The following is a 24,298-nucleotide window of genomic DNA, read 5'->3' on the forward strand; positions in this document are numbered from 1 at the left end:
AGCTGAGGGTTTGTTACAATTGTATCCAGACACATGATCAAGACAAATCCCAGTTTGTTACAATGTATCAGTGCAGGAAACATGTAAGGGTCTGGATACAATAGTAACAAAGCCCTAAAGGAAAATGAGGTCTGTACAAGAAAGTTTTCATTCGCTGACAGTATGCAGAGCTCTTGATACTGCTTTCCATGTCATGCCCTACAGTTTTGCACCTTTGCTCAGGGCCCCGTCCTCGGCTCTGTCTGGGAGGGTAACATACGGAAACGCCTGGGGCTTGGAGGAGACGAGTCGGTCGAACACGAGCTGGTTCATGGTGCGCTCATAGTCCAGGCCGATCTCCATCTCCAGATGTTCCAGCTGGTGATGCATGCTGGGAGAAAAGACAAGGGAATCGGTAAATGTCAGCCCCAGCGGAGCCCTCCCGTCGACGTCACCCAGCTTTACTAGTGTCCTGCAGGGGGCGTCACTCCATTACTATGGAAAGGTTGGGTGACAACCCCGGCAGGAACAGAAATAGGAGCCTCTGTGGTTGTCACCGACTTCCTGAAATCTAGATCTAGGTAATGTTTGATATTAGGGGGGGTTGAGGCCCGGAGCCGTCACTGACACTTCTGGGGGTGTAGGATCAGTCCTATGGAGGCACCCCGCCGATTTCACTGCCATCCCTGCGCCCAGGAGCAGCCGGAATCTCCCGGGGCCACGCTTTCTGCGTACAGAGGACATACGTACTGGTCGCCCTTCCTCAGGCGCGCTGTGCTCAGCAGCCGCTGCTTCATCCTGCTGAGGCACTCCGCTGTGATCTGGCGGCTCCCTGCTGCCGGCATACAGTCCACATACAGGTTGTACAGGAGCAGAGCCTCCGTCTTCTTCCGCAGCCGGTCGGCCGCAACAATCCTCCGCACAAAAACACGTGGATTCTCAGCGCAAAACAGCAGCCTGATCCGGGGAACCCAGTACTGGACGGAGGCCGGCGAGGACGCCCCTGGAAATAGGGAAAGAAATAATCCAAAAACTGCCGATTCCATAAAGGAGGCCTCTGCACTGTGCTGTAAGATGGATTTACAAGATCTCTGCTTGCTGCCAATGAATCAGGACATGCCACTTTACATTTAGAGATTGAGGACCTGCCCTAATCTAATGCTCATCACAGCTGAGGGATTGCTACAATGTATCAGTGCCGCTTAACTGTGTCCATCTGGAATCCAGAGGATTTTCTAGACTGGGTGCAACTGTAACACATCCTCAGCTATGAGAAGCTTCAGGTTAGGATGGGTTTCAGTCTCCAGCTTTCTCATTCACTGACAGGAAGCAGTGATTTTTAATACAAGGTGTGCAAAAATTTTATAGATTGAAATTGGAAGGCTCATGTGGTGAGCGGAAAATATGACGAAAACCGGAATACTGTCCGCTGCTTAGTGCAAACGGTGGAGTTTATGTATCTGATAGCATGTGGTGTAATCCCCCCCAGCACCTGTGTGTGGCGCTCTGCAGTCTCCCGCGGTCAGGAGCCGGGTGCCTGTGGACTTCTGGACTAAGTAAAGCTTCTTCTGCTCATCGTGTTCCAGGACGCCGACGTTACACCATTTATACTCCAACTGCGGGTCCTTTGGATCTTCTACAAGAAAGTAAAAATTGCAGAAAAACTGTAAAATCCTGACATATCCGAGAATAGTGAGTGCAGCTCTGGAGTATAATACAGGATGTAACTCAGGATCAGTACAGGATAAGTAATGTATGTACACAGTGACTGCACCAGCAGAATAGAGAGTGCAGCTCTGGAGTATAATACAGGATGTAACTCAGGATCAGTACAGGATAAGTAATGTATGTACACAGTGACTGCACCAGCAGAATAGTGAGTGCAGCTCTGGAGTATAATACAGGATGTAACTCAGGATAAGTACAGGATAAGTAATGTATGTAGACAGTGACTGCACCAGCAGAATAGTGAGTGCAGCTCTGAAGTATAATACAGGATGTAACTCAGGATCAGTACAGGATAAGTAATGTATGTACACAGTGACTGCACCAGCAGAATAGTGAGTGCAGCTCTGGAGTATAATACAGGATGTAACTCAGGATCAGTACAGGATAAGTAATGTATGTACACAGTGACTGCACCAGCAGAATAGTGAGTGCAGCTCTGGGGTATAATACAGGATGTAACTCAGGATCAGTACAGGATAAGTAATGTATGTACACAGTGACTGCAGCAGCAGAATAGTGAGTGCTGCTCTGGAGTATAATGCAGGATGTAACTCAGTATCAGTACAGGATCAGTAATGTATGTACACAGTGACTGCACCAGCAGAATAGTGAGTGCAGCTCTGGAGTATAATACAGGATGTAACTCAGGATCAGTACAGGACAAGTAGTAGTGTCATATTCACACAACACTTCACAATGTGGTTACTTACCGTGTCCTAGGACGTCGTCTACTGGGAGAAGTGCTTGCCCTGGCACAGGTTTTCTCACACTCGACCCCTCGTCATATCCTAGACTCAGCCAATCAGTCGAGGTCCGAACATCAAATTCTTCATTATCAAAAACCTGTTAACAGAATATGAAGCAATGACATTTGCAGCATTAGCCCGTCCTGCTGCTCTGCCTGTGTAAGTACTAGTCCTGTCATTCTGGATGTGGATATTGCAGCAGGGACAGCGGGTAATGTACAGGACACGGGCGGATCAGCACCGAGTGACCTCCAGCGTCATGTAATGTGGATCTAACCCTCTCCAGGGCACATGGCTGGTCGGCCTGTATGGTTGGCACTGCCAGCAGTAGTGTCTGTAAGTTACCTCCAGAGGTAGATATGGAGGGAGAAGCTGTCCGCTGCTATTCGGGGTGCAGGGAAGGTCGCTGGGGTCACCGCTCCGGGGCACCAGCAGATTGGAGTCTATCCCTTCACTGGCGAGCAGCTGAGATATGTTCAGGTTGAGGAATTCACGTCTCCTCCTGGGGAGGCGAAGATCAACAGAGGTTAGAAGACGTCATCTCCATCCCACCCACCACAGTCCTACACATAGATAGGCCGGAGGAAACCACTTCTCACAGCTGAGGGTCTGTTACAATGTATCCAGTTTAGACAATATAAACAGCCTGGACTCCAGACTGATACAGAACAGCCACAACACCCCCAGAACAGCCACAACGCCCCCAGAACAGCCACAACACCCCCAGAACAGCCACAACACCCCCAGAACAGCCACAACACCCCCAGAACAGCCACAACGCCCCCGGAACAGCCACAACGCCTCTAGAACAGCCACAACACCCCCAGAACAGCCACATCGCCCCCAGAACAGCCACATCGCCCCCAGAACAGCCACAACGCCCCCAGAACAGCCACAACACCCCCAGAACAGCCACAACGCCCCCAGAACAGCCACAACGCCCCCAGAACAGCCACAACGCCCCCAGAACAGCCACAACGCCCCCAGAACAGCCACAACGCCCCCAGAACAGCCACAACACCCCCAGAACAGCCACAACACCCCCAGAACAGCCACATCGCCCCCAGAACAGCCACATCGCCCCCAGAACAGCCACAACACCCCCAGAACAGCCACAACACCCCCAGAACAGCCACAACACCCCCAGAACAGCCACAACACCCCCAGAACAGCCACAACGCCCCCAGAACAGCCACAACGCCCCCAGAACAGCCACAACACCCCCAGAACAGCCACAACACCCCCAGAACAGCCACAACGCCCCCGGAACAGCCACAACACCCCCAGAACAGCCACAACGCCCCAGAACAGCCACAACGCCCCCAGAACAGCCACAACACCCCAGAACAGCCACAACGCCCCCTCCCCAGCACTGCCAGGTAACCCCCCACACCGGCAGCTCAGTACACAAACATCACCTCTCCAGCTCGATATTCCGGGGGCACTGCCCAGGTGGCATGGTGAAGGGCAGCTGGACTTTCGGCTCGTGGCCCCTCTTGGAGAAGTCGGATTTCACCAGCACCTCGGTTGTGGGGCCACAGACCTGCCTGTCCAGGATCGACTGAAGATCAGACGGGGCCACAAAGCTGCTGACTGCAGAAGAGACGACGCAGTTAAGTGAAGACAGAAGCTGCAGTGAGCGGCCGGGCACAACACCCACATGTACTGAGCCCGGGGGGCACCGGTAGCTCCCGTCAGGCCCAGCAGGGGGTCTAATGACCGGATGAAGGCGCAGACGCATCCCATAATGCTTTCCTGCTGGATATCACATCTGAGGGGCCTGGGCTTAAAGTGATTCTCCATGTAAATATAATAGCACAGAAGTAAGGGGCGTGCCCCTCACAGCCTCCTTCTCAGTGACCTGGGACGGACTGGTTGCTATGGCGCCCTCTCACCTGTCGGAGTATGGCGCTTCTGATCCGCTTGTCGGAGGAGATTCTGCTGCACACACGGCCCGGAGTTGACATCCTGAAACAGAACGGAGATGGCGGCTGCAGTACCGGGGACGCGTGGCGGTCACATTGCGTTTCCTTGATTATGACCGTTACATGTAAGTGACCCCGTAATACTCACCCTGACCAGAGGGGCGGCGCCGTCGCTCAGGATATCGGAGTAGAAGCCTCGCTGTCTGATGACCGGGTATTTTCGCGGTGGGATTACGCTGTTCCCTGCGGTAGACGCCGGTGCTAGAGAGTGGCGGCGCGGTGAGTGGACGTGGTGTGGACTCCTCCTCGGAGGATGGGAGTTGTCTGCCTTTATCTGTTCCATCATCGCTCTGTAGAGAAGACAGACAAATGTCCAACAACCCCAGAGATGCAGAGCATTCCTCCTCCCTGTACAGCTGCAGACTCTTTCACCCTCTGTCTATAGCTGCAGATTATTCCCCCCTGTACACCTGCAGACCCTTTCATCCTCTGCCTAGAGCTGCAGATTATTCCTCCCTGTACAGCTGCAGACCCTTTGACCCTGTGTCTATAGCTGCAGATTATTCCTCTCTGTACAGCTGCAGACCCTTTCACCCTGTCCCTGCAGATTATTCCTCCCTGTACAGCTGCAGACCCTTACATTCTGTCCCTCTAGCTGCAGTTGATTACTCCCTCTCCTTCATGTCACTCATACATCTGCAGACTATTTCACCCTCTTCAGCTGCAGATTAGTTTCTCTTCTCGCTGTAGTTGCTGATCATGCCTTTCTCACAGCTGCAGACTATTTCCCCTTGACTTCTCTGTCAGCAGATCTCCACATCTGCAGGATATTCCACCTTTCATCACAGAGTGAAATGCTCTGCGGCTGCAGGGATGGGGGGAATAATCTGCTGGTAAAGGGATACCAGCAGATTAATATTACCCCCTTCCCTGCGGCCGCAGAGCATTTCACCCTGTGATTACGACTATAGACTTTGGCTCTTTTACCTGCAGATGGTTGCACCGTGCTTAGCCCTGTGTTGGTGCAGAACCCCATTACCTGGAATATGGCGCGCACACAATCGGCTCCACAGACGACTGCCGGCGACCTTCACGCCCTCATAGAGGAGTCACGGCTGATGCCGTCACCAGAAACCTGGAGGAAAAACAAGAAACACTTCTAATAATGCAGAAGCCAAATAACGAGAAAGGCTGCAGGGTAAAGCATGGGGAAGGGACAGCGATTCAGCCTAAACCTCTGATGGATTTCATTCTAATGAGCAGATAATAGAACCGTCATCCGCTGACCTGGGACTACAACTCCCAGCATGTCCTGACCTCCTCTGTCATACAGGGGCCCAGGAGCCTCATCCCTACCCTGTCACAGCTGCCTGCCCTTCTGGTGGGGAACTACAGGTCCCAGCACCAACAGACTGGGTGTGCTGAGACTTGCAGTGCCTCCCAGTTCAGCTTGCCTGTAGGGTCGCAGCTGCGGGTCCGTTACAGTCTCATATTAACCTCGTACACAGAACCGACACCTCACACACAGAAATCACCGTACCTGCTCTCCGCCGTCTCCAGGCAACAGGACGCCGAGTATCCAGGGAGACGGAGGGGGTCAGGACACGCCCCCCGCAGCAGCCTCAGAATCTGCATAATCGGACACCTCCTCCTGTTCAGCACTGCTGCCCCCAGCGGCCGCTCACAGGAACGTCCCTGGAAACCTGGGAGACTGCTGCCCCCAGCGGCCGCTCACAGTAACGTCCCTGGAAACCTGCTGCCCCCAGCGGCCGCTCACAGTAACGTTCCTCACAACCTGGGAGACTGCTGCCCCCAGCGGCCACTCACAGGAACGTCCCTCACAACCTGGGAGACTGCTGCCCCCAGCGGCCGCTCACAGTAACGTCCCTGGAAACCTGGGAGACTGCAGCCCCCAGCGGTCGCTCACAGTAACGTCCCTGGAAACCTGGGAGACTGCTGCCCCCAGCGGCCGCTCACAGGAACGTCCTTGGAAACCTGCTGCCCCCAGCGGCCGCTCACAGTAACGTTCCTCACAACCTGGGAGACTGCTGCCCCCAGCGGCCGCTCACAGTAACGTCCCTGGAAACCTGGGAGACTGCTGCCCCCAGCGGCCGCTCACAGGAACGTCCCTCACAACCTGGGAGACTGCTGCCCCCAGCGGCTACTCACAGGAACGTCCCTGACAACCTGGGAGACTGCTGCCCCCAGCGGCCGCTCACAGGAACGTCCCTCACAACCTGGGAGACTGCTGCCCCCAGCGGCCGCTCACAGGAACGTCCCTCACAACCTGGGAGACTGCTGCCCCCAGCGGCCGCTTACAGTAACGTCCCTCACAACCTGGGAGACTGCTGCCCCCAGCGGCAATGCTACTCCTTACTTCAATCCTATAGTTATAACTGAAGGCTGCTGCCCCTTGTGGTCATGAAGCAGTATGTCATGTGCATTACTTCTAGGTCAGCTGTCTTTGGTCCTTCTCCCACTACACAGATATTTCCTGCACAGGTTATTATAACGCCTCTCATCCACATGGAGGGTGACTGTCCTTTACCAGGTGGCGACATTCGATGTTCTAATGCACACGGCCCAGTCCTGATGATGTCATCAGCAGCTGTAACGTCCGGCGTGATGTCAGTGTCCTTAGAGTAAAGGATCATTACGACTAAACTGCAGAAATGTAGACAGGGGAAGTCCTGTACATTACATGGAAACCCCATGAGCGGAGTCCTCCGACAAGACCCCCCCGCCTGCAGTCCCTGTCGTTTGGGTCCCAGAAAAAGACATTTTTTTATATTTTTTCCTTTATTGATGGTCATTGTAATAACAAATGGCAGCACCCTGCAGTTCTCACATTGGCCACTAGATGTCAGCACCACAGGATCTCATTTTACAGCCTACAGCAAAACTAAACCTCATGACCTGGTTGCGGCGAGCAGAGGGTTAACTGCAGAACGAGGGGAGGGTGGGTGTGCGCCATGATAAATGGGGCGTTGATGGGGTCACCGGCTGTAAAGGTTCTTTGCAGGGAGAATTCTCTGTAACATCTTACAGTCTTGTCCTCAAAAATATCTAACAGCATAACCCATGTGTCATAATGCACTGATCCCCGGCATTGTATTCACACTACTGTACATTGCCTGCCATATACACAACCTCTCCCACATCAGCACAGCGTGCCCAGAGGTGAGAGGCCTTCAGCCTGAGAACTGACAGTGAATGCAGCTCTGGAGAAACCAGAGTATAAGAAGTGACGTAACAGCAGAATTGTGATTGCAGCTCTGGGGGTGACTGGTGTATACAATGGCGCTCTTTGTAACGTCTTTATTGGTCCTTGCGCTTTTGCACCAGCAGAACCTGGACGTCCATCACATTGGTCCCAGTTAATCCGGTCACCAGGAGGCGCCTGCCGTTCTGGAACTGACTGAAGAAGCCGTAGGAGTCGCTGGCTTTAAGGAAGGCCTCTACATCCAGACTGCACTGCCGAGCCTGATCCACCAGCTGTGGGTAGGAGATAGCGCCAGCAGCCTGCGTAGGACCATCCTGCCCATCTGTGCCCCCACTCAGGAACACGACCTGGCACCCCGCCATGGCAGCCGCAGCCCGATGCCACTCCGCAGCCACCCGCAGTGCCAGCTCCTGGTTCCTTCCCCCTCTCCCCGTTCCCTGCACTTGAACTGTGGTTTCCCCCCCACACAGCAGACAGACGGCATCTACGCCCCCGGACACCCTAACTTCCTGCAGGCGGTCTGCGAGGTTGAGGTCGGGAACGTTCATTGAGGAGGCCAGGGCCAGGAGGTCCTCTTCTAGCTCCTGCCTCCGGGGGGCAGACGTGAGATAGGAGCAGAGGACTTCAGCCAGGAGGGCGAAAAAGCGGGAGACCAACCTAACATCGCCGCTAACGGCAGTAGAGAGCAGCGCGGTGAAATAGCCCAACTTCTGGGACTCCTGCTCGGCCTCGCGGAGGGCAAGGAGGTTGGAGCCGATCAGAATGTTGTGAACGCGGCCGGGGTGCTGCGGGGGCGCTGCCTGGGGTCGGGAGAGCAGGACTTCCTCCACCGCGGCCGGCACCGAGCCCCTCAAACCATATGTCCTCAGGACCCGCGCACAGTCCTCTGCCGGGTAAGAGCCGCAGACGGTGGGGCCGCTGGCAATGACATCGAGGTCATCTCCAATGACATCGGACAGGATGAGACTGACCACCTGGAGGAGAGAGAAGGAGAGTCAACGCCCTCAGTCTGCAACTCTGTGTTACATGTTCTCAGCACTATCAAGATCTCTGCTTGCTATCAGTGAATGGCAGAATCTGTGCTAGTATCCAGACTCGAAACCTGTCCGGACCTAGTCCTGCTCGCATGAGACTGTTACAACTGTATCCAGGGGAAGCAACCGACTGACAATCAGACTGATCCAGTGTAACAATCAGGACAGGACCCCTGACACAGTCGGCACGGCTTGTGGGGGAGAGTAGAGGAGCTGATGATGGCGGCCTGTCTTCTGTTAATGCCATGCTTACACATGCTTCCCTGGTCTGCGGGCAGCACACACACCTCTACTATACCGGTCTGCGGGCAGCACACACACCTCTACTATACCGGTCTGCGGGCAGCACACACACCTCTACTATACCAGTCTGCGGGCAGCACACACACACCTCTTCTATACCGGTCTGCGGGCAGCACACACACCTCTACTATACCGGTCTGCGGGCAGCACACACACCTCTACTATACCGGTCTGCGGGCAGCACACACACCTCTACTATACCAGTCTGCGGGCAGCACACACACACCTCTTCTATACCGGTCTGCGGGCAGCACACACACACCTCTTCTATACCGGTCTGCAGGCAGCACACACACCTCTACTATACCGGTCTGCGGGCAGCACACACACACCTCTACTATACCGGTCTGCGGGCAGCACACACACCTCTACTATACCGGTCTGCGGGCAGCACATACACCTCTACTATACCGGTCTGCAGGCAGCACACACACCTCTACTATACCGGTCTGCAGGCAGCACATACACCTCTACTATACCGGTCTGCAGGCAGCACACACACCTCTACTATACCGGTCTGCGGGCAGCACACACACCTCTACTATACCGGTCTGCGGGCAGCACACACACCTCTACTATACCGGTCTGCAGGCAGCACATACACCTCTACTATACCGGTCTGCAGGCAGCACATACACCTCTACTATACCGGTCTGCAGGCAGCACACACACCTCTACTATACCGGTCTGCAGGCAGCACACACACCTCTACTATACCGGTCTGCAGGCAGCACATACACCTCTACTATACCGGTCTGCAGGCAGCACACACACCTCTACTATACCGGTCTGCGGGCAGCACACACACCTCTACTATACCGGTCTAGGGCAGCACACACACCTCTACTATACCGGTCTGCAGGCAGCACATACACCTCTACTATACCGGTCTGCAGGCAGCACACACACCTCTACTATACCGGTCTGCGGGCAGCACACACACCTCTACTATACCGGTCTGCGGGCAGCACACACACCTCTACTATACCAGTCTGCGGGCAGCACACACACACCTCTTCTATACCGGTCTGCGGGCAGCACACACACACCTCTTCTATACCGGTCTGCAGGCAGCACACACACCTCTACTATACCGGTCTGCGGGCAGCACACACACACCTCTACTATACCGGTCTGCGGGCAGCACACACACCTCTACTATACCGGTCTGCAGGCAGCACATACACCTCTACTATACCGGTCTGCAGGCAGCACACACACCTCTACTATACCAGTCTGCGGGCAGCACACACACACCTCTTCTATACCGGTCTGCGGGCAGCACACACACACCTCTTCTATACCGGTCTGCAGGCAGCACACACACCTCTACTATACCGGTCTGCGGGCAGCACACACACACCTCTACTATACCGGTCTGCGGGCAGCACACACACCTCTACTATACCGGTCTGCGGGCAGCACATACACCTCTACTATACCGGTCTGCAGGCAGCACACACACCTCTACTATACCGGTCTGCAGGCAGCACATACACCTCTACTATACCGGTCTGCAGGCAGCACACACACCTCTACTATACCGGTCTGCAGGCAGCACACACACCTCTACTATACCGGTCTGCGGGCAGCACACACACCTCTACTATACCGGTCTGCAGGCAGCACATACACCTCTACTATACCGGTCTGCAGGCAGCACATACACCTCTACTATACCGGTCTGCAGGCAGCACACACACCTCTACTATACCGGTCTGCAGGCAGCACACACACCTCTACTATACCGGTCTAGGGCAGCACACACACCTCTACTATACCGGTCTGCAGGCAGCACATACACCTCTACTATACCGGTCTGCAGGCAGCACACACACCTCTACTATACCGGTCTGCAGGCAGCACATACACCTCTACTATACCGGTCTGCAGGCAGCACACACACCTCTACTATACCGGTCTGCAGGCAGCACACACACCTCTACTATACCGGTCTGCGGGCAGCACACACACCTCTACTATACCGGTCTGCAGGCAGCACACACACCTCTACTATACCGGTCTGCAGGCAGCACACACACCTCTACTATACCTGTCTGCGGGCAGCACACACACCTCTACTATACCGGTCTGCGGGCAGCACACACACCTCTACTATACCGGTCTGCAGGCAGCACACACACCTCTACTATACCGGTCTGCGGGCAGCACACACACCTCTACTATACCGGTCTGCGGGTATATTATACATCCGCGGCACTGCCATGTAGTGAGGTCTCGGCTGCGGTTTCCGGTACTGACCTGTGCGGGGTACGCCGCCCTGGAGAGGCCGCCGCCCTTCAGCTGTGACAGGGCTCTGCGGATGGTGTTGAGTTCCTGTATTGTTGCCCCTTTAAGAGCCAGCTGCCTGGTCACCGCCTGCTTGTCCTGCAGGGTCAGAGGGGGCACGGGCGCTGGCAGAAGAGCGGAGCCGCCACCTAAGAGGAGCAGAGATCCCTGAGAAGGGTCCACACTGAGGCTGCGGCCTGGGCGGTGCTGCCACCTGAGGCCTCGACCACACGCAATAACCACAAAATACAGATACGCTCCACGACGTATCCACATTCTCTGCACATCCATTGACTTCGATGGGTCGGCGCATCATCATCGTCATCATCATCATCGCTTTCCACATCCGTATGTTCCGCAAAAAGATAGAACATGTCTGAAAAATGCGGACCACGGACCCATCGAAGTCAATAGGTCTGCAAGAAAAATACAGACGACACATGGACCGCATCCGTATTTTGCGGATTTGTGGAGCACAAAACAGACACGATCTTGTGCATGAGACCTTACAGGATTAATCCCCATATACTCCGGTCACATCCAGAGCTGCGTCAATAACATCCTGCTGCCTCTGAGATGTAACGCTGCACTGCATCTGGGAGAAGTCCATTTTTCTACATTAGGCTACTGAACAGCGCCTGGCGCGAACACGACATCTCCTCAGCGGAGCCGCAGCGTAAAAACTCAGGGCATGGATCCTTTAAGCTAAAAATTATACCAGGAAAATTCTGGATGCAGCTCTGACTGTGACTAGAGGAAAAGACGAGATACACATACCAAACTTTACAGGTAATTAAGTAAAATTATATTGAGAAATTGAAAATCTGTAGATAATAATAGTAGGACTGAATCAGGAACTGGGGACCATGATAAGGGACTGGAAGAGCAAGTGTAAAAGAAGACTGTAAGAAGGAATAAGATACAGGACTGTAATAAGGGACTGTAATAAGGGACTGTAATAAGGGACTGTAATACGGGACTGTAATACGGGACTGTAATAAGGGACTGTAATAAGGGACTGTAATAAGGGACTGTAATAAGGGACTGTAATAAGGGACTATAATACGGGACTGTAATACGGGACTGTAATACGGGACTGTAATAAGGGACTGTAATAAGGGACTGTAATACGGGACTGTAATACGGGACTGTAATACGGGACTGTAATACGGGACTGTAATACGGGACTGTAATAAGGGACTATAATACGGGACTATAATACGGGACTGTAATACGGGACTGTAATACGGGACTGTAATAAGGGACTGTAATAAGGGACTGTAATAAGGGACTATAATACGGGACTGTAATACGGGACTGTAATACGGGACTGTAATAAGGGACTGTAATAAGGGACTGTAATAAGGGACTATAATACGGGACTGTAATACGGGACTGTAATACGGGACTGTAATACGGGACTGTAATAAGGGACTGTAATAAGGGACTGTAATACGGGACTGTAATACGGGACTGTAATACAGGACTGTAATAAGGGACTGCAGTGGATGATGTAGGCCTATCACCTGAGATCAGCACCAGCAGTAGGTGCTTCTCCTCCAGCTTCTCTGCCAGTCTCCGGATTTCGGCTGCCGCCCTCATTGCGTCCTCGTCCGGCAGGTTGTTTGCGGCTCCTTCCATTACACGAATCCTGGACTCCGGACTCAGCAGCATCTCCCTGCAGACACATTACAAGGAGGCATGAGGCACGAGCAGCCTCACAGGGCAGGTAACACTAGACGTTATTACCTCTTTCCCGCCTGCCTGAGGCTCTCCTCCATGCCTCGCGGGATGCTGATCACCCCTTCTACCAAATGGCGGCCAACAATCTGCTCCACCGCGGCTGCCATTCCCAGGACGGCCTTTCCAAACCCCACCAGATAGAGGTTCTTCTCCAGGGAAAACGCCTTCCCACCGCACTCCAGGACAGAGGCGCCATCGCCATCCCTGACAGTCAGAGCTCTCCGTAACATGCGGGGCGGTAAGACGGCCGACACAGCGCTCCAAAATATACGATGGGCGTCATCCTGTAGGGTCGCCATGTTCCTAGTAGGCCTGTGTGACTGGCAGGAGAAGACGCGGGCTACATGGACCCCCAATAGTCTGGCCATAGAGGACCACCGGCTGCCTGTGGGAGGAGATTGGGAATGGTCAGGTCAGGCCTCAGCCCATAAAGAGGACCAGCGGTCAAACCCAAAGACCCAAGTCATGGACATAAGCAACGGGAAGCGGAAGAAGGAGGCGCTCCAGAGTCATGGGGCCCGGGTGGACTCTGAGTCTTGGGGGGAAGGGTGCGGGGCTGACTCCTCAACAGAGTCACTGGGGGTCCAGAGAATGGATGGGGGCAGACTTCATAGGGATCTCCTGCCCCAGCCATGGGATTTGGACCCCAGCATATGTAAGGGGCAGGTCCGGGATCTGCGGTGGGGACGGATCCTCAGCCGCCGCCGTCACCTGCGTTACCTTCTCCTCCTCCGGATATCAGCAGATCGGAGCTCCCCGCTAGCAGCCTGCAGCCATTCTCCCTCTCTGCCCCCTCGTTATCCGCACGCAGCTCCCCGCAGATCTCCGGCTGCGTCTAAAGTCCAGCATTTATTTACCTTCCAAAACCTTCACATCACATTAATGATTAGCAAATGTCTTCTCAGGACGGGGCCCCGGGGAGGACACCTGCGGGGTGACACCAAAAAGTCACTGGACGACCCGACAACATACACAGACCATGTACATACAGCACATACACAGACCATGTACATACAGCACATACACAGACCATGTACATACAGCACATACACAGACCATGTACATACAGCACATACACAGACCATGTACATACAGCACATACACAGACCATGTACATACAGCACATACACGGACCATGTACATACAGCACATACACAGACCATGTACATACAGCACATACACGGACCATGTACATACAGCACATACACAGACCATGTACATACAGCACATACACGGACCATGTACATACAGCACATACACAGACCATGTACATACAGCACATACACAGACCATGTACATACAGCACATACACGGACCATGTACATACAGCACATACACGGACCATGTACATACAGCACATACACAGACCATGTACATACAGCACATACACAGACCATGTACATACAGCACATACACAGACCATGTACATACAGCACATACACGGACCATGTACATACAGCACATACACAGACCATGTACATACAGCACATACACGGACCATGTACATACAGCACATACACAGACCATGTACATACAGCACATACACAGACCATGTACATACAGCACATACACGGACCATGTACATACAGCACATACACGGACCATGTACATACAGCACATACACAGACCATGTACATACAGCACATACACAGACCATGTACATACAGCACATACACAGACCATGTACATACAGCACATACACAGACCATGTACATACAGCACATACACAGACCATGTACATACAGCACATACACAGACCATGTACATACAGCACATACACAGACCATGTACATACAGCACATACACAGACCATGTACATACAGCACATACACAGACCATGTACATGCAGCACATACACAGACCATGTACATACAGCACATACACGGACCATGTACATACAGCACATACACAGACCATGTACATACAGCACATACACAGACCATGTACATACAGCACATACACAGACCATGTACATACAGCACATACACAGACCATGTACATACAGCACATACACGGACCATGTACATACAGCACATACACAGACCATGAACATACAGCACATACACAGACCATGTACATACAGCACATACACAGACCATGTACATACAGCACATACACGGACCATGTACATACAGCACATACACAGACCATGTACATACAGCACATACACAGACCATGTACATACAGCACATACACAGACCATGTACATACAGCACATACACGGACCATGTACATACAGCACATACACAGACCATGAACATACAGCACATACACAGACCATGTACATACAGCACATACACAGACCATGTACATACATAGACCATGTACATACAGCACATACATAGACCATGTACATACAGCACATACACAGACCATGTACATACATGGTAGAACCCCACCCATGATATGATAGATCCCTTCCCCATATCTGGTAGATCCCCATCCCATATCCAGTAGATCCCCATCCCCTGATCTGGTAGATCCCCGCCCCTGAACTGGTAGATCCCCACCCATGATATGGTAGATCCCTTCCCTATATCCAGTAGATCCCCACCCCCTGATCTGGTAGATCCCCACCCATGATATGGTAGATCCCCTCCCTATATCCAGTAGATCCCCACCCCCTGATCTGGTAGATCCCCACCCATGATATGGTAGATCGCTTCCCCATATCCGGTAGATCCCCACCCCTTGATCTGGTAGATCCCCACCCCATATCCAGTAGATCCCCACCCCTGAACTGGTAGATCCCTTCCCCATATCCAGTAGATCCCCACCCATGATCTGGTAGATCCCTTCCCCATATCCAGTAGATCCCTTCCCCATATCCAGTAGATCCCTTCCCCATATCCAGTAGATCCCTTCCCCATATCCAGTAGATTCCAGCTCCATCTCAGCCAGGAACTTGTCCTCGGTTTGCGCTCTTCTCAGTTAATAACATTCAAAGTCTCGAAGAGCCAGCAATCATGTCTGGACCCTTCATGGGACAGATCATCCGCCAGCGTCACCTCCTGAGCCGCGGTGCAGACTTTACCCCCCCCCATTCAGTCTATACCGCAGATAATCGCGGTGCATAGCGTGAAATACGCAGAAAACACCGCCGAGTTTGGCTATACTGCAACGGCGCAGCTTTACGTGGATGCTGACCACATCCCTGCACATCGAGGGGCTCATCCACCCAAGAGCCACTGAAATGACTCCCAGTTTGACAGAGGGGCCACAACCCCAACATGGCACTAATAACAGGAAAAAAGCCATTATAAGTCACATTCAGCTTAATGGGACTGACATTTTTATAACCAAACACTGGAGTTAGAGGCTAAAGTCTTCAGACCCCCAGTGGGACCCTGCAGGTCCCTCAGCCCCGCACCCAACATATCAGGACCCCTAACACTCACTCTGACAGCCAGGAGTAACCGTGCCACACACAACATGGCGGCTACTCCGCCCGCTCACCACACGTCACGGCGTTTACGTCATGACGCTTCACAGAAAACATGGCGGCTCTACGTCTGACGTAATCGCTAATCCAGCCAATAAGAAATTCTCTACTTCTAAAGTGCCTTGAACGACGTGGCTCCTCCCCCGGCTCCTGGAACAACATGGCGGAGACAATGAGAGCGGCGGAGAGGCGCCAAATCTGAGCCGCACTCCGCGCGGAACGCCCGGGGCCAGGGACTCGAGTCATCCGGCTCCTCATGAACGCTACCCCCGCCATTCCCGAGTCGCTCGTTAAAATCGTTTTCCTTCTCTCCCCTGAGCCGTTTACCCCCGTCAGACCGGGAGCTGTAATAAGGAGGGCGGCCATTATTAGTGGTTAACCCCTTCCTGACCCCGCACTTTCGCCCCCTTTTCCTCTGTGACCTTTTTGGAGGAGGGGGGGGTCACCATGAAGTTAAACGACAACGTGTTACGCAGTTTCCGCGTGGCCAAAGTTTTCCGTGAAAATTCCGATAAGATTAACTGCTTCGACTTCAGTCCGACCGGAGAGACCGTGATTTCCAGCAGCGACGACGACTCCATCGTGCTGTACGACTGTCAGGAGGGAAAGTGAGTGTGGCCGCCGCGTGGGTAGGAGCGTGTTCGCACTAGACCCGCATGCCTCTTTACGCAACATGGCGCGTTTCTGCAGGATATGTGGAAATCGCAGCAAAGATGCATGTGGTGCGGTGAAAACCGTGAATACACCCCAATGTGGAAGGGGCGGGGCTCAATGACGGACACAGCGGTGATGTAATGAGACACGGAGCTCAGGCGGCTCCGCCCTGAGCCGTCTTTACAATTTTACGAAGCCTTCAGAAAAAAAGTCGCAAATTTGTCGTGCTGTCGCTCTAGTGTGGCGGCGGAAGAACTGCCAGAGCGACGGCAGAATCCGATTTATCTAACGGTGTGTGATAAGCTCTGGAAACGGAGGCGCCGGATTGTCGGAGGTTCTGGACGGTCGGAGGCCCCTAGTTGAGGGCTGTTCACATGATGCGTTTCGGTCTTTTTTTTTTTAAAGAAAATGCATCAATGCTGCTGCAGCTTCTGAAAAATGAGAGTGAAAAACCGTAACGCGGCGGCTAGCTGGAAGGAAGGCAGCATCGCCTCCTGTGCCGTCTGATGTAACAGCAGTGCCTGATATGATTGTAACAAACCCGCAGCTGCGAGCAGGACTCTTACATTCGTGCTTCTTGCTTCATCTTCTGTTTCGTCTTCTCAGGCCCAAGAGGACGTTGTACAGTAAGAAGTACGGCGTGGACCTCATCCGCTACACGCACGCCGCCAACACCGTGGTCTACAGCTCCAACAAGATTGACGGTATGCCGCTGCGCAGACACCGCGCTCTTCTGCGTTATCTTCTGCTTCTTCCTAAGAGATGGCGCTCTGACTCCAGAGGTGGCGACCGTAAATCTCCGGCACGACAGCGGCAGAGCGCGTGGGTACGGGCTGAGGTAGTTGTTTGTACAGTTTAAGGGTCTGTGACATCACCCGCGGTTGGAGATAACTGTACAGGCTACTGCCTTGCCCGGAGCACAGCACAAGCGGCGATGACATCATCGGCAGTGTAATAATGTCATATCCTTCTACATCTGTAATATTATACTTCATTGCAATGGAGACAGCAGAACAGTGAGCGCTGCTCTGGAGTATAACACAGGATGGAACTGAGGATCAGTACAGGATAAGTAATGTATATACACAGTGACTGCACCAGCAGAATAGTGAGTGCAGCTCTGGAGTATAATACAGGATGTAACTCAGGACCAGTACAGGATAAGTAATGTATGTACACAGTGACTGCACCAGCAGAATAGTGAGTGCAGCTCTGGAGTATAATACAGGATGTAACTGAGGATCAGTACAGGATAAGTAATGTATGTACACAGTGATTGCACCAGCAGAATAGTGAGTGCAGCTCTGGAGTATAATACAGGATGTAACTCAGGATCAGTACAGGATAAGTAATGTATGTACACAGTGACTGCACCAGCAGAACAGTGAGTGCCGCTCTGCAGTATAATACAGGATAAGTAATGTATGTACACAGTGACTCAGTTTTGCCTGGACATGGATTCTAGTTGTATGTGTTCTGTGATCTGTAACATTTATACCTTTTTCCGGTGCAGATACAATCCGATATCTGTCGCTTCATGATAACAAATACATCCGGTATTTTCCAGGCCACAATAAAAGGTGAGTGAAGGGGTCTCCTCCTGTAGTATTCTCCTCCTGTATGGTATAATTGGTGGGAGCCACATTCGGTGTATTTTCCCAAGATGTTGGCTGTGGGCGGTGGGTTGTGTAGGTCATGAGGTTACACCCCCTCCAGTATCTATGTCCCCGTCTTGAGTACTCGATTGTTCCCAGGGTTGTGGCCCTCTCCATGTCTCCGGTGGATGACGCCTTTATTTCTGGATCTTTGGATAAAACGATCAGGTTATGGGACCTTCGCTCTCCGAACTGTCAGGTCAGTGTCTTCTCCCTCTCCCTGATATGTCAGTGTCGTCCCTGATGGCCTTCCTGCTGACGGTCTCTTCCCTTCTCACAGGGTCTGATGCACCTGCAGGGGAAGCCGGTCTGCTCCTTTGACCCCGAGGGCCTTATTTTTGCAGCGGGGGTGAATTCTGAGATGGTGAAGCTGTACGATCTGCGGTCCTTTGATAAGGTGAGGACAGTACTGGAGCATTCGGGGTCTGTGCTGGGCGATGAGTGGATATTGGGTGGAACAGTCGGATGTGAAGACCTCCATGATTGATAGTCATGGCCTCTCTTTAGGGAAGGTGATCAATATTACAAGATCTGGTAAACCCCTATGAGCACTGCTGGGATTTGCTTTTGGTAAACTTGCCCCGGTCTTGAGTTACGTCAGGCAGATGGAAGCACAAAGCTGCGAGGTCACAGGCTGGGGAGAAACTAAGTTGCACCAATCACACCCAGAGCTGCGTGCATAAGACGGAATAAGTGTTTTCCTGTGTGTTAACTCTGTAGATGCCGGCTCTGAGTCGATCTTGGCACGTAGATCAAGTAAAATAACAGAACTGACGATATAAACCTGAAATTTAAATCTTATTGGCTATCAGTAAAAGTAGCGGCGGATGTCACATGACCTTATGCCGCCGTCTTCCCTGGTGGTCTTAAATTGCCCAATTTATAATGCTCCTTCTCTGCTACTTCCGTCTTTGATTCCTGAAGCTCTTGCTCACATTTTCCCTGTTCTCAGGGTCCGTTCGCCACCTTTAAGATGAATTATGACCGGACCTGTGAGTGGACGTCGCTCAAATTCAGCAACGATGGAAAATTAATACTACTGGCCACCAACGGCGGCTTCCTGCGGCTGGTGGACGCCTTTAAAGGGGCTGTACTGCACACATTCGGGGTGAGTAGAGGGAGGGAGCGGTGACTGATGTTGGTGATGATCGGTGTACTGACGATTGCGTCTTTCCGACAGGGGTATAACAACAGTAAGGGCGTCACCCTTGAAGCCTCGTTCACCCCAGATTCGCAGTTCATTATGATTGGTAAGATGATGGAAGAAGCCTCTTGTCCCGTCCTGTTGCTCCTAGGCCGACCACTGATGTGTCTTATGTTTCTGTACAGGGTCAGAGGATGGGAAGATCCATGTGTGGAATGGAGAGAGCGGCATGAAAGTTGCTGTGCTGGACGGGAAACACACCGGCCCCATCACCTGCCTGCAGTTCAACCCCAAATTCATGACCTTCGCCAGCGCCTGCTCTAACATGGTGAGGACCTGGTCACAGATGAGGTCGTATAGGGTCTGATGGCTTCATGTCAGGGGTACTCAACTAGTTCTAGTAAAGATCCCATTACCTGGGTCTGCCGTAAGGTGGAGGTCTGAGCTGAGCATCAGCAGGAAAGTTATTGTTTTAGTGGGGAGAATCAGAGACCCCAGGTTAGCCCCTCAATTGAGGTCGGACCCCAGATTAGCCCCTCAATTGAGGTCGGACCCCAGATTAGCCCCTCAATTGAGGTCGGACCCCAGATTAGCCCCTCAATTGAGGTCGGACCCCAGATTAGCCCCTTAAAAGAATTTAGCCTGTAAAATGAACTCTGACCCTAATATAGGCCCTGAAAGAGGTCTGATCTTGACTAGCCTGCAATGTACTCTGACCCGACAGTCCCCACTTTCCTGCTCCTGGGAGTTCACTTCCAGGCTCTGCCGTACATAACAGCTGTGTTGGCGGGGCTGGGGGTCCGGGGTGGCTGGTATATGTGTGGGTGCCACGTCTGTGGGTTGAAGCGTTTTCTGCCATTGACCGCCCTGTGTGCCGAGTGCTAATTGTTGCTCTCGTCTCTTGCTCCAGGCTTTCTGGCTGCCGACTATTGACGACTGAGTCCATCCCCTGCCCCGGCCGCCATCTATAACTGGGATCCATATGAAGTAAGAAGCATGGCTTCCCTACGCTCTCCAGTGTTACCCCCGTGACTGCACGTGGCGCCGCTTTGCTGATGTTGAGGAGGATTCTGGTGTCGTCACATGGAGCGCATGTACTTCCTGTGCTGGTTATGAAGACCACCTTATTATTTTATCATCTACAGATACGTACGCGGATGGCCGGCTGCTCCATCAGTTCTGTCGGGTTTTTCGGATCATTGATTGACTGTTGTAGGCTTGAGCTATTCGAGCTTCGGAACATAGATCTGAAGTCGATTTCTTAAAAAACTTTCAAATGCTTTCTCCGTTCAGCGGTAAAATGTATAGGCTCCACGTAGCAAAACTTTTTGGAAGAAGTTGTGCGAGGCTTCGGTGAATGTCTTCAGTATCCGAAGTGGGCTTTGGTACTGAGGTATCGGCCAGAATCAAAGCAGACTTCAGATCCCTGTTTTTAAATATGCAGATAGGAATTCCGTAGACTTGCGCGACTTCGCCCGAGACAGAGTTTTGCTGCACAGAGCCAATACGTTTTAATGCTGTGTGGAAATGGCATTACAAATGAAGTATATACCAAATCAACTTTGGATCTATGATCTGAAGCTCGGTTCCCTTGTCATTACTTTCTGTACTGAGTTCCCATAAAGCACTAGTCCTGGGGCGTGAGGCCTTTTTATTTTATCACTGCCTTTGGGGTGACCGGCATCTGATGTGATTATAGATTTTTATGTTCTGTGTCAGGATGGACAATGGTTCTGGACCCGGTCACACCACAGGATGTGTCTGCTGTCATGGCCGGTTCATATTTTGAGCGTTGTCACTTTATAAATCCTCTGTTTTACAGTTTTAAAATCTCTGCTTGCTGTCATGCCATATGAACGTCTGGTGTTTGCTTCCGGTGGATATAAATCTGTCCTGTCACATGCAGGTCCTATTACCAGACACTGCTCTGCTTGCTTGCAGCACTTGGCATGAGGTATATCCAAATTGAAGGTTTCTACTGACTGCAAGCAGAGATCTTAAACACTGGGAGGAATTGCCTGTGTATTGCAAAGTTTTCCTTATTTCAAGGATAACTTTTTTTTTTGGCAGAAACCAGGGTATTTCTTTAATGTGCGGGCACGTTCTGACCGCTGTCAGCTCCGCAGTGCTTTATTAAACGGTAATTCATTTATTATTAATCACAGCAGGCGAGAGACGAAAGGAACGTCATGAACCCGTCCGCCACATGATTCATGATCCGCCAATGTTTGGATCCATCCTCAGTACCGATCATCTGGGTCTAATCCAATGTACGATTAATATACGCTCCCTGTAGATGAATCTTCACCTGTGTCCTCTCATCGTGGCTGGTCCTCCATCTATAGCGACCGTACGGTACGTTCTTCCAGACGCTGAGAGGACGTGAGGCGGTACAGTGTGGACATCGGCAGGTAATCTGCTGGATCGCTTGCTGTTAGTTTCTGTCTGCCTCTTGTCGGAGCCGGCGCTGTCTGTGTAGGAGAGGTTTCTATTAAAGTAAATGAATTGGAGACTATTGATTATAGCGCAGGAGGCAGATCTTTCCTTCTAGTGTCTGGACTGAAGAGTCTTCAGACGGCTCCATTATGCTAAGATCTAGAGGCACAATGCAGCTGCACCCTTTACTATGCCATCAAAGTCCGATGAGCGCTCGTCCTGTACCTCTGGGGGAAAAAAAAAGCTGAGCGCGGATGTCCCATAGAAATCAATAGAATGCACCCACCGCTCCGTTCACTTCTAGGGCTTGGAAATGGCCGAGCCAGTATATGGCCATTTCTGGAACTCCTATAGAAATGAATGGAGGGCAGCTGCGCATGCACAACTGTTCTTCGCACGCTTCGGGGGTTCTGTTCTGGAGATAGGACCTGCCCCTATCTGACACCGATGTCTCAAATGTGACAACCCCTTAAGGGTAAGTTGCATGCAGGACTGCACTGGTGCTCTCCATAGACGCAGATCCGGCAAATTTTCTTAAAAGTGCTTTCTAAATTTCATATGGATTTTGCAGTGCAGCATCGCCACATGCACCGTAACCGCAGCACGTCTGACCTGCTGAGATAGGATGGGGCTGTTCCCTGCTGACTTTAATTAGAATTGGGAGCACAGCTTTGGATGCGACTGGAGTATAAGGCCGCTTTCAGGCGAGTGAGCATCACTGCCAGGGTCGCATAGCATTAGATTGATTTATGATGCTATGTAACCCTTTCAGTTCTGGAATGTTACTGGATAACCCATAATACTGTCACTGTTATCCGATACATTCCAGAACTGTAAGGGTTACATAGCATCATAATTCAATCTAATGCTATGCGACCCCGTCAGTGCTGGGAGGTCAGGACGGGAGCGTGATGCTCGCTCGTCTGGAAGCGGCCTTAGGCATGGTTGAGAGACATGATTTACTAGGTTCCTCGGCATTGGATGGAGATGTGGCCATGTGTTCTCGGATGTTCTGGTTCTTCCATATTAACCGGTTTTCTACAGACGTCGAGTTGCGACATTTATTAATTTCATGTTTGGTGAATTTCATCTGATGGTTTGTTTTTTCCTTTTTGGTCTTAAAAAGTATCAGTTTTTTTCTTTTGTTTTTAAATTAAGTTTGCCAAAATTGAAACTGAGGCTGATTGTGTCGGAGGTATTACACATGTATTCTGTTAAAGGGCCAGTACCCCAAACACTAGCTTGTGGAGGTAAATGCCTGTCCCAGCCCTGGAGCTGTAGGACATAAGGGACGTTTCTGCACCTCCTCCCATTCATCGCATTGACGAGTGCTACAGTCAGCTTCTCCCCAGCATGAAATGGCTGATAACAGAGAAGCAGTAGATTAGACCATCTGTATCTTCATCTTTGCATGATCTGAACCCCGATCCATCATGCGGTCATCTTCCAGTATTGCAGTTTGGAGGGACTGCTCGCCACCAGTGTTCTCTGTGACAGCTTTTATACATGTGTTCAGACGCGTGTGGACAGTTCCCACAGTAAACTGTTCATTTACATTCCTTGTATATATATTTTTACAGAAATAAAACAATGATTACATGTTGTATTAATGTGTCCAGTCTCTGCTTGGGGCGGGGCCTAGGATCCAGCGGGTGGGTTTCTTCTGGTCACTGGGTATAATGGTGTCCAATACTGTTGTACATGAATCAGAACCGGATGGAAACGCACGGGGATTTTACAACCAATGCAGAATTTCTGCTGCAGATGAAAATATCTAAAGGGAAGGGGGGGGGGGGTGTTCGGTTAAATAAATGAGACCCGCATGTTGTTACAGGGGTCTCCATCTTGCATGAGCACGCCATATGGTAATGTCTATGGGATATGCAGCAGATTTGTTTCAGCATTTTCTGTCTGCTCCATTCATCTGATTGGCTGCTGCAGAGATTAATGCACCTGTTGCAGAAACATCCTACTTCAGGTGAAAGCGATGGTTTGTT

At 51.8% G+C, this 24,298-nt stretch overlaps 3 protein-coding genes across 5 annotated transcripts in view; 1 reads left to right on the forward strand and 2 right to left on the reverse strand.

The window, feature by feature from the left end:
* Nucleotides 1–5,473, reverse strand: part of DNAH1 (dynein axonemal heavy chain 1) — a 47,533-nt gene extending 42,060 nt beyond the window's left edge. The window contains exons 1-9 of one of the 3 annotated variants that reach the window (XM_040407445.1): nucleotides 5,418–5,473; nucleotides 4,527–4,728; nucleotides 4,349–4,421; nucleotides 3,872–4,046; nucleotides 2,799–2,955; nucleotides 2,418–2,550; nucleotides 1,472–1,615; nucleotides 730–982; nucleotides 213–370 (exon numbers count right to left, since the gene is read on the reverse strand). In XM_040407445.1, the coding sequence (XP_040263379.1) occupies nucleotides 213–370; nucleotides 730–982; nucleotides 1,472–1,615; nucleotides 2,418–2,550; nucleotides 2,799–2,955; nucleotides 3,872–4,046; nucleotides 4,349–4,421; nucleotides 4,527–4,724 (1,291 nt within the window). In that variant the 5' untranslated portion in view covers nucleotides 4,725–4,728; nucleotides 5,418–5,473. Of the gene's footprint in view, nucleotides 1–212; nucleotides 371–729; nucleotides 983–1,471; nucleotides 1,616–2,417; nucleotides 2,551–2,798; nucleotides 2,956–3,871; nucleotides 4,047–4,348; nucleotides 4,422–4,526; nucleotides 5,377–5,417 lie in introns of those variants that run through there. The other 2 variants (XM_040407446.1, XR_005774216.1) reach the window with 2 other exon arrangements.
* Nucleotides 5,474–7,151: 1,678 nt separating this feature from the next.
* GLYCTK (glycerate kinase) lies at nucleotides 7,152–13,892 on the reverse strand. The gene is made up of 6 exons (XM_040407451.1): nucleotides 13,682–13,892; nucleotides 12,977–13,355; nucleotides 12,754–12,905; nucleotides 11,201–11,376; nucleotides 7,583–8,575; nucleotides 7,152–7,549 (listed from the first exon to the last, which is right to left on the reverse strand). The coding sequence occupies exons 2-5, from the start codon at nucleotides 13,336–13,338 to the stop codon at nucleotides 7,697–7,699; spliced, it is 1,569 nt and encodes a 522-aa protein (XP_040263385.1). The 5' UTR covers nucleotides 13,339–13,355; nucleotides 13,682–13,892; the 3' UTR covers nucleotides 7,152–7,549; nucleotides 7,583–7,696.
* A 2,654-nt stretch (nucleotides 13,893–16,546) lies between these two features.
* WDR82 (WD repeat domain 82) lies at nucleotides 16,547–22,891 on the forward strand. Its single transcript, XM_040407452.1, has 9 exons — nucleotides 16,547–17,020; nucleotides 17,673–17,770; nucleotides 18,580–18,646; nucleotides 18,821–18,920; nucleotides 19,002–19,118; nucleotides 19,674–19,829; nucleotides 19,902–19,971; nucleotides 20,051–20,193; nucleotides 20,776–22,891. Exons 1-9 carry the CDS (start codon nucleotides 16,860–16,862, stop codon nucleotides 20,803–20,805), a joined length of 942 nt encoding a protein of 313 aa, XP_040263386.1. The 5' UTR covers nucleotides 16,547–16,859; the 3' UTR covers nucleotides 20,806–22,891.
* Nucleotides 22,892–24,298: the final 1,407 nt, after the last annotated feature.

The sequence above is a fragment of the Bufo bufo genome, chromosome 9, assembly GCF_905171765.1.
Source record: "Bufo bufo chromosome 9, aBufBuf1.1, whole genome shotgun sequence".
Taxonomy (NCBI): Eukaryota; Metazoa; Chordata; class Amphibia; order Anura; family Bufonidae; genus Bufo; species Bufo bufo.

What these genes read in the sequence shown, in the direction of transcription:
- WDR82 (XM_040407452.1), top strand. Translation starts at nt 16,860, where the DNA reads ATGAAGTTAAACGACAACGTGTTACGCAGTTTCCGCGTGGCCAAAGTT. An exon ending in CAGCTCCAACAAGATTGACG is followed by an intron (nt 17,771 to 18,579) that starts GTATGCCGCTGC and finishes TTTCCGGTGCAG; the next exon opens with ATACAATCCGATATCTGTCG. An exon ending in CCAGCGCCTGCTCTAACATG is followed by an intron (nt 20,194 to 20,775) that starts GTGAGGACCTGG and finishes CTCTTGCTCCAG; the next exon opens with GCTTTCTGGCTGCCGACTAT.
- GLYCTK (XM_040407451.1), bottom strand. Translation starts at nt 13,338, where the DNA reads ATGGCCAGACTATTGGGGGTCCATGTAGCCCGCGTCTTCTCCTGCCAG. An exon ending in CTCAGGCAGGCGGGAAAGAG is followed by an intron (nt 12,906 to 12,976) that starts GTAATAACGTCT and finishes ATGTGTCTGCAG; the next exon opens with GGAGATGCTGCTGAGTCCGG. An exon ending in ACTGCTGGTGCTGATCTCAG is followed by an intron (nt 11,377 to 12,753) that starts GTGATAGGCCTA and finishes TGCTCCTCTTAG; the next exon opens with GTGGCGGCTCCGCTCTTCTG.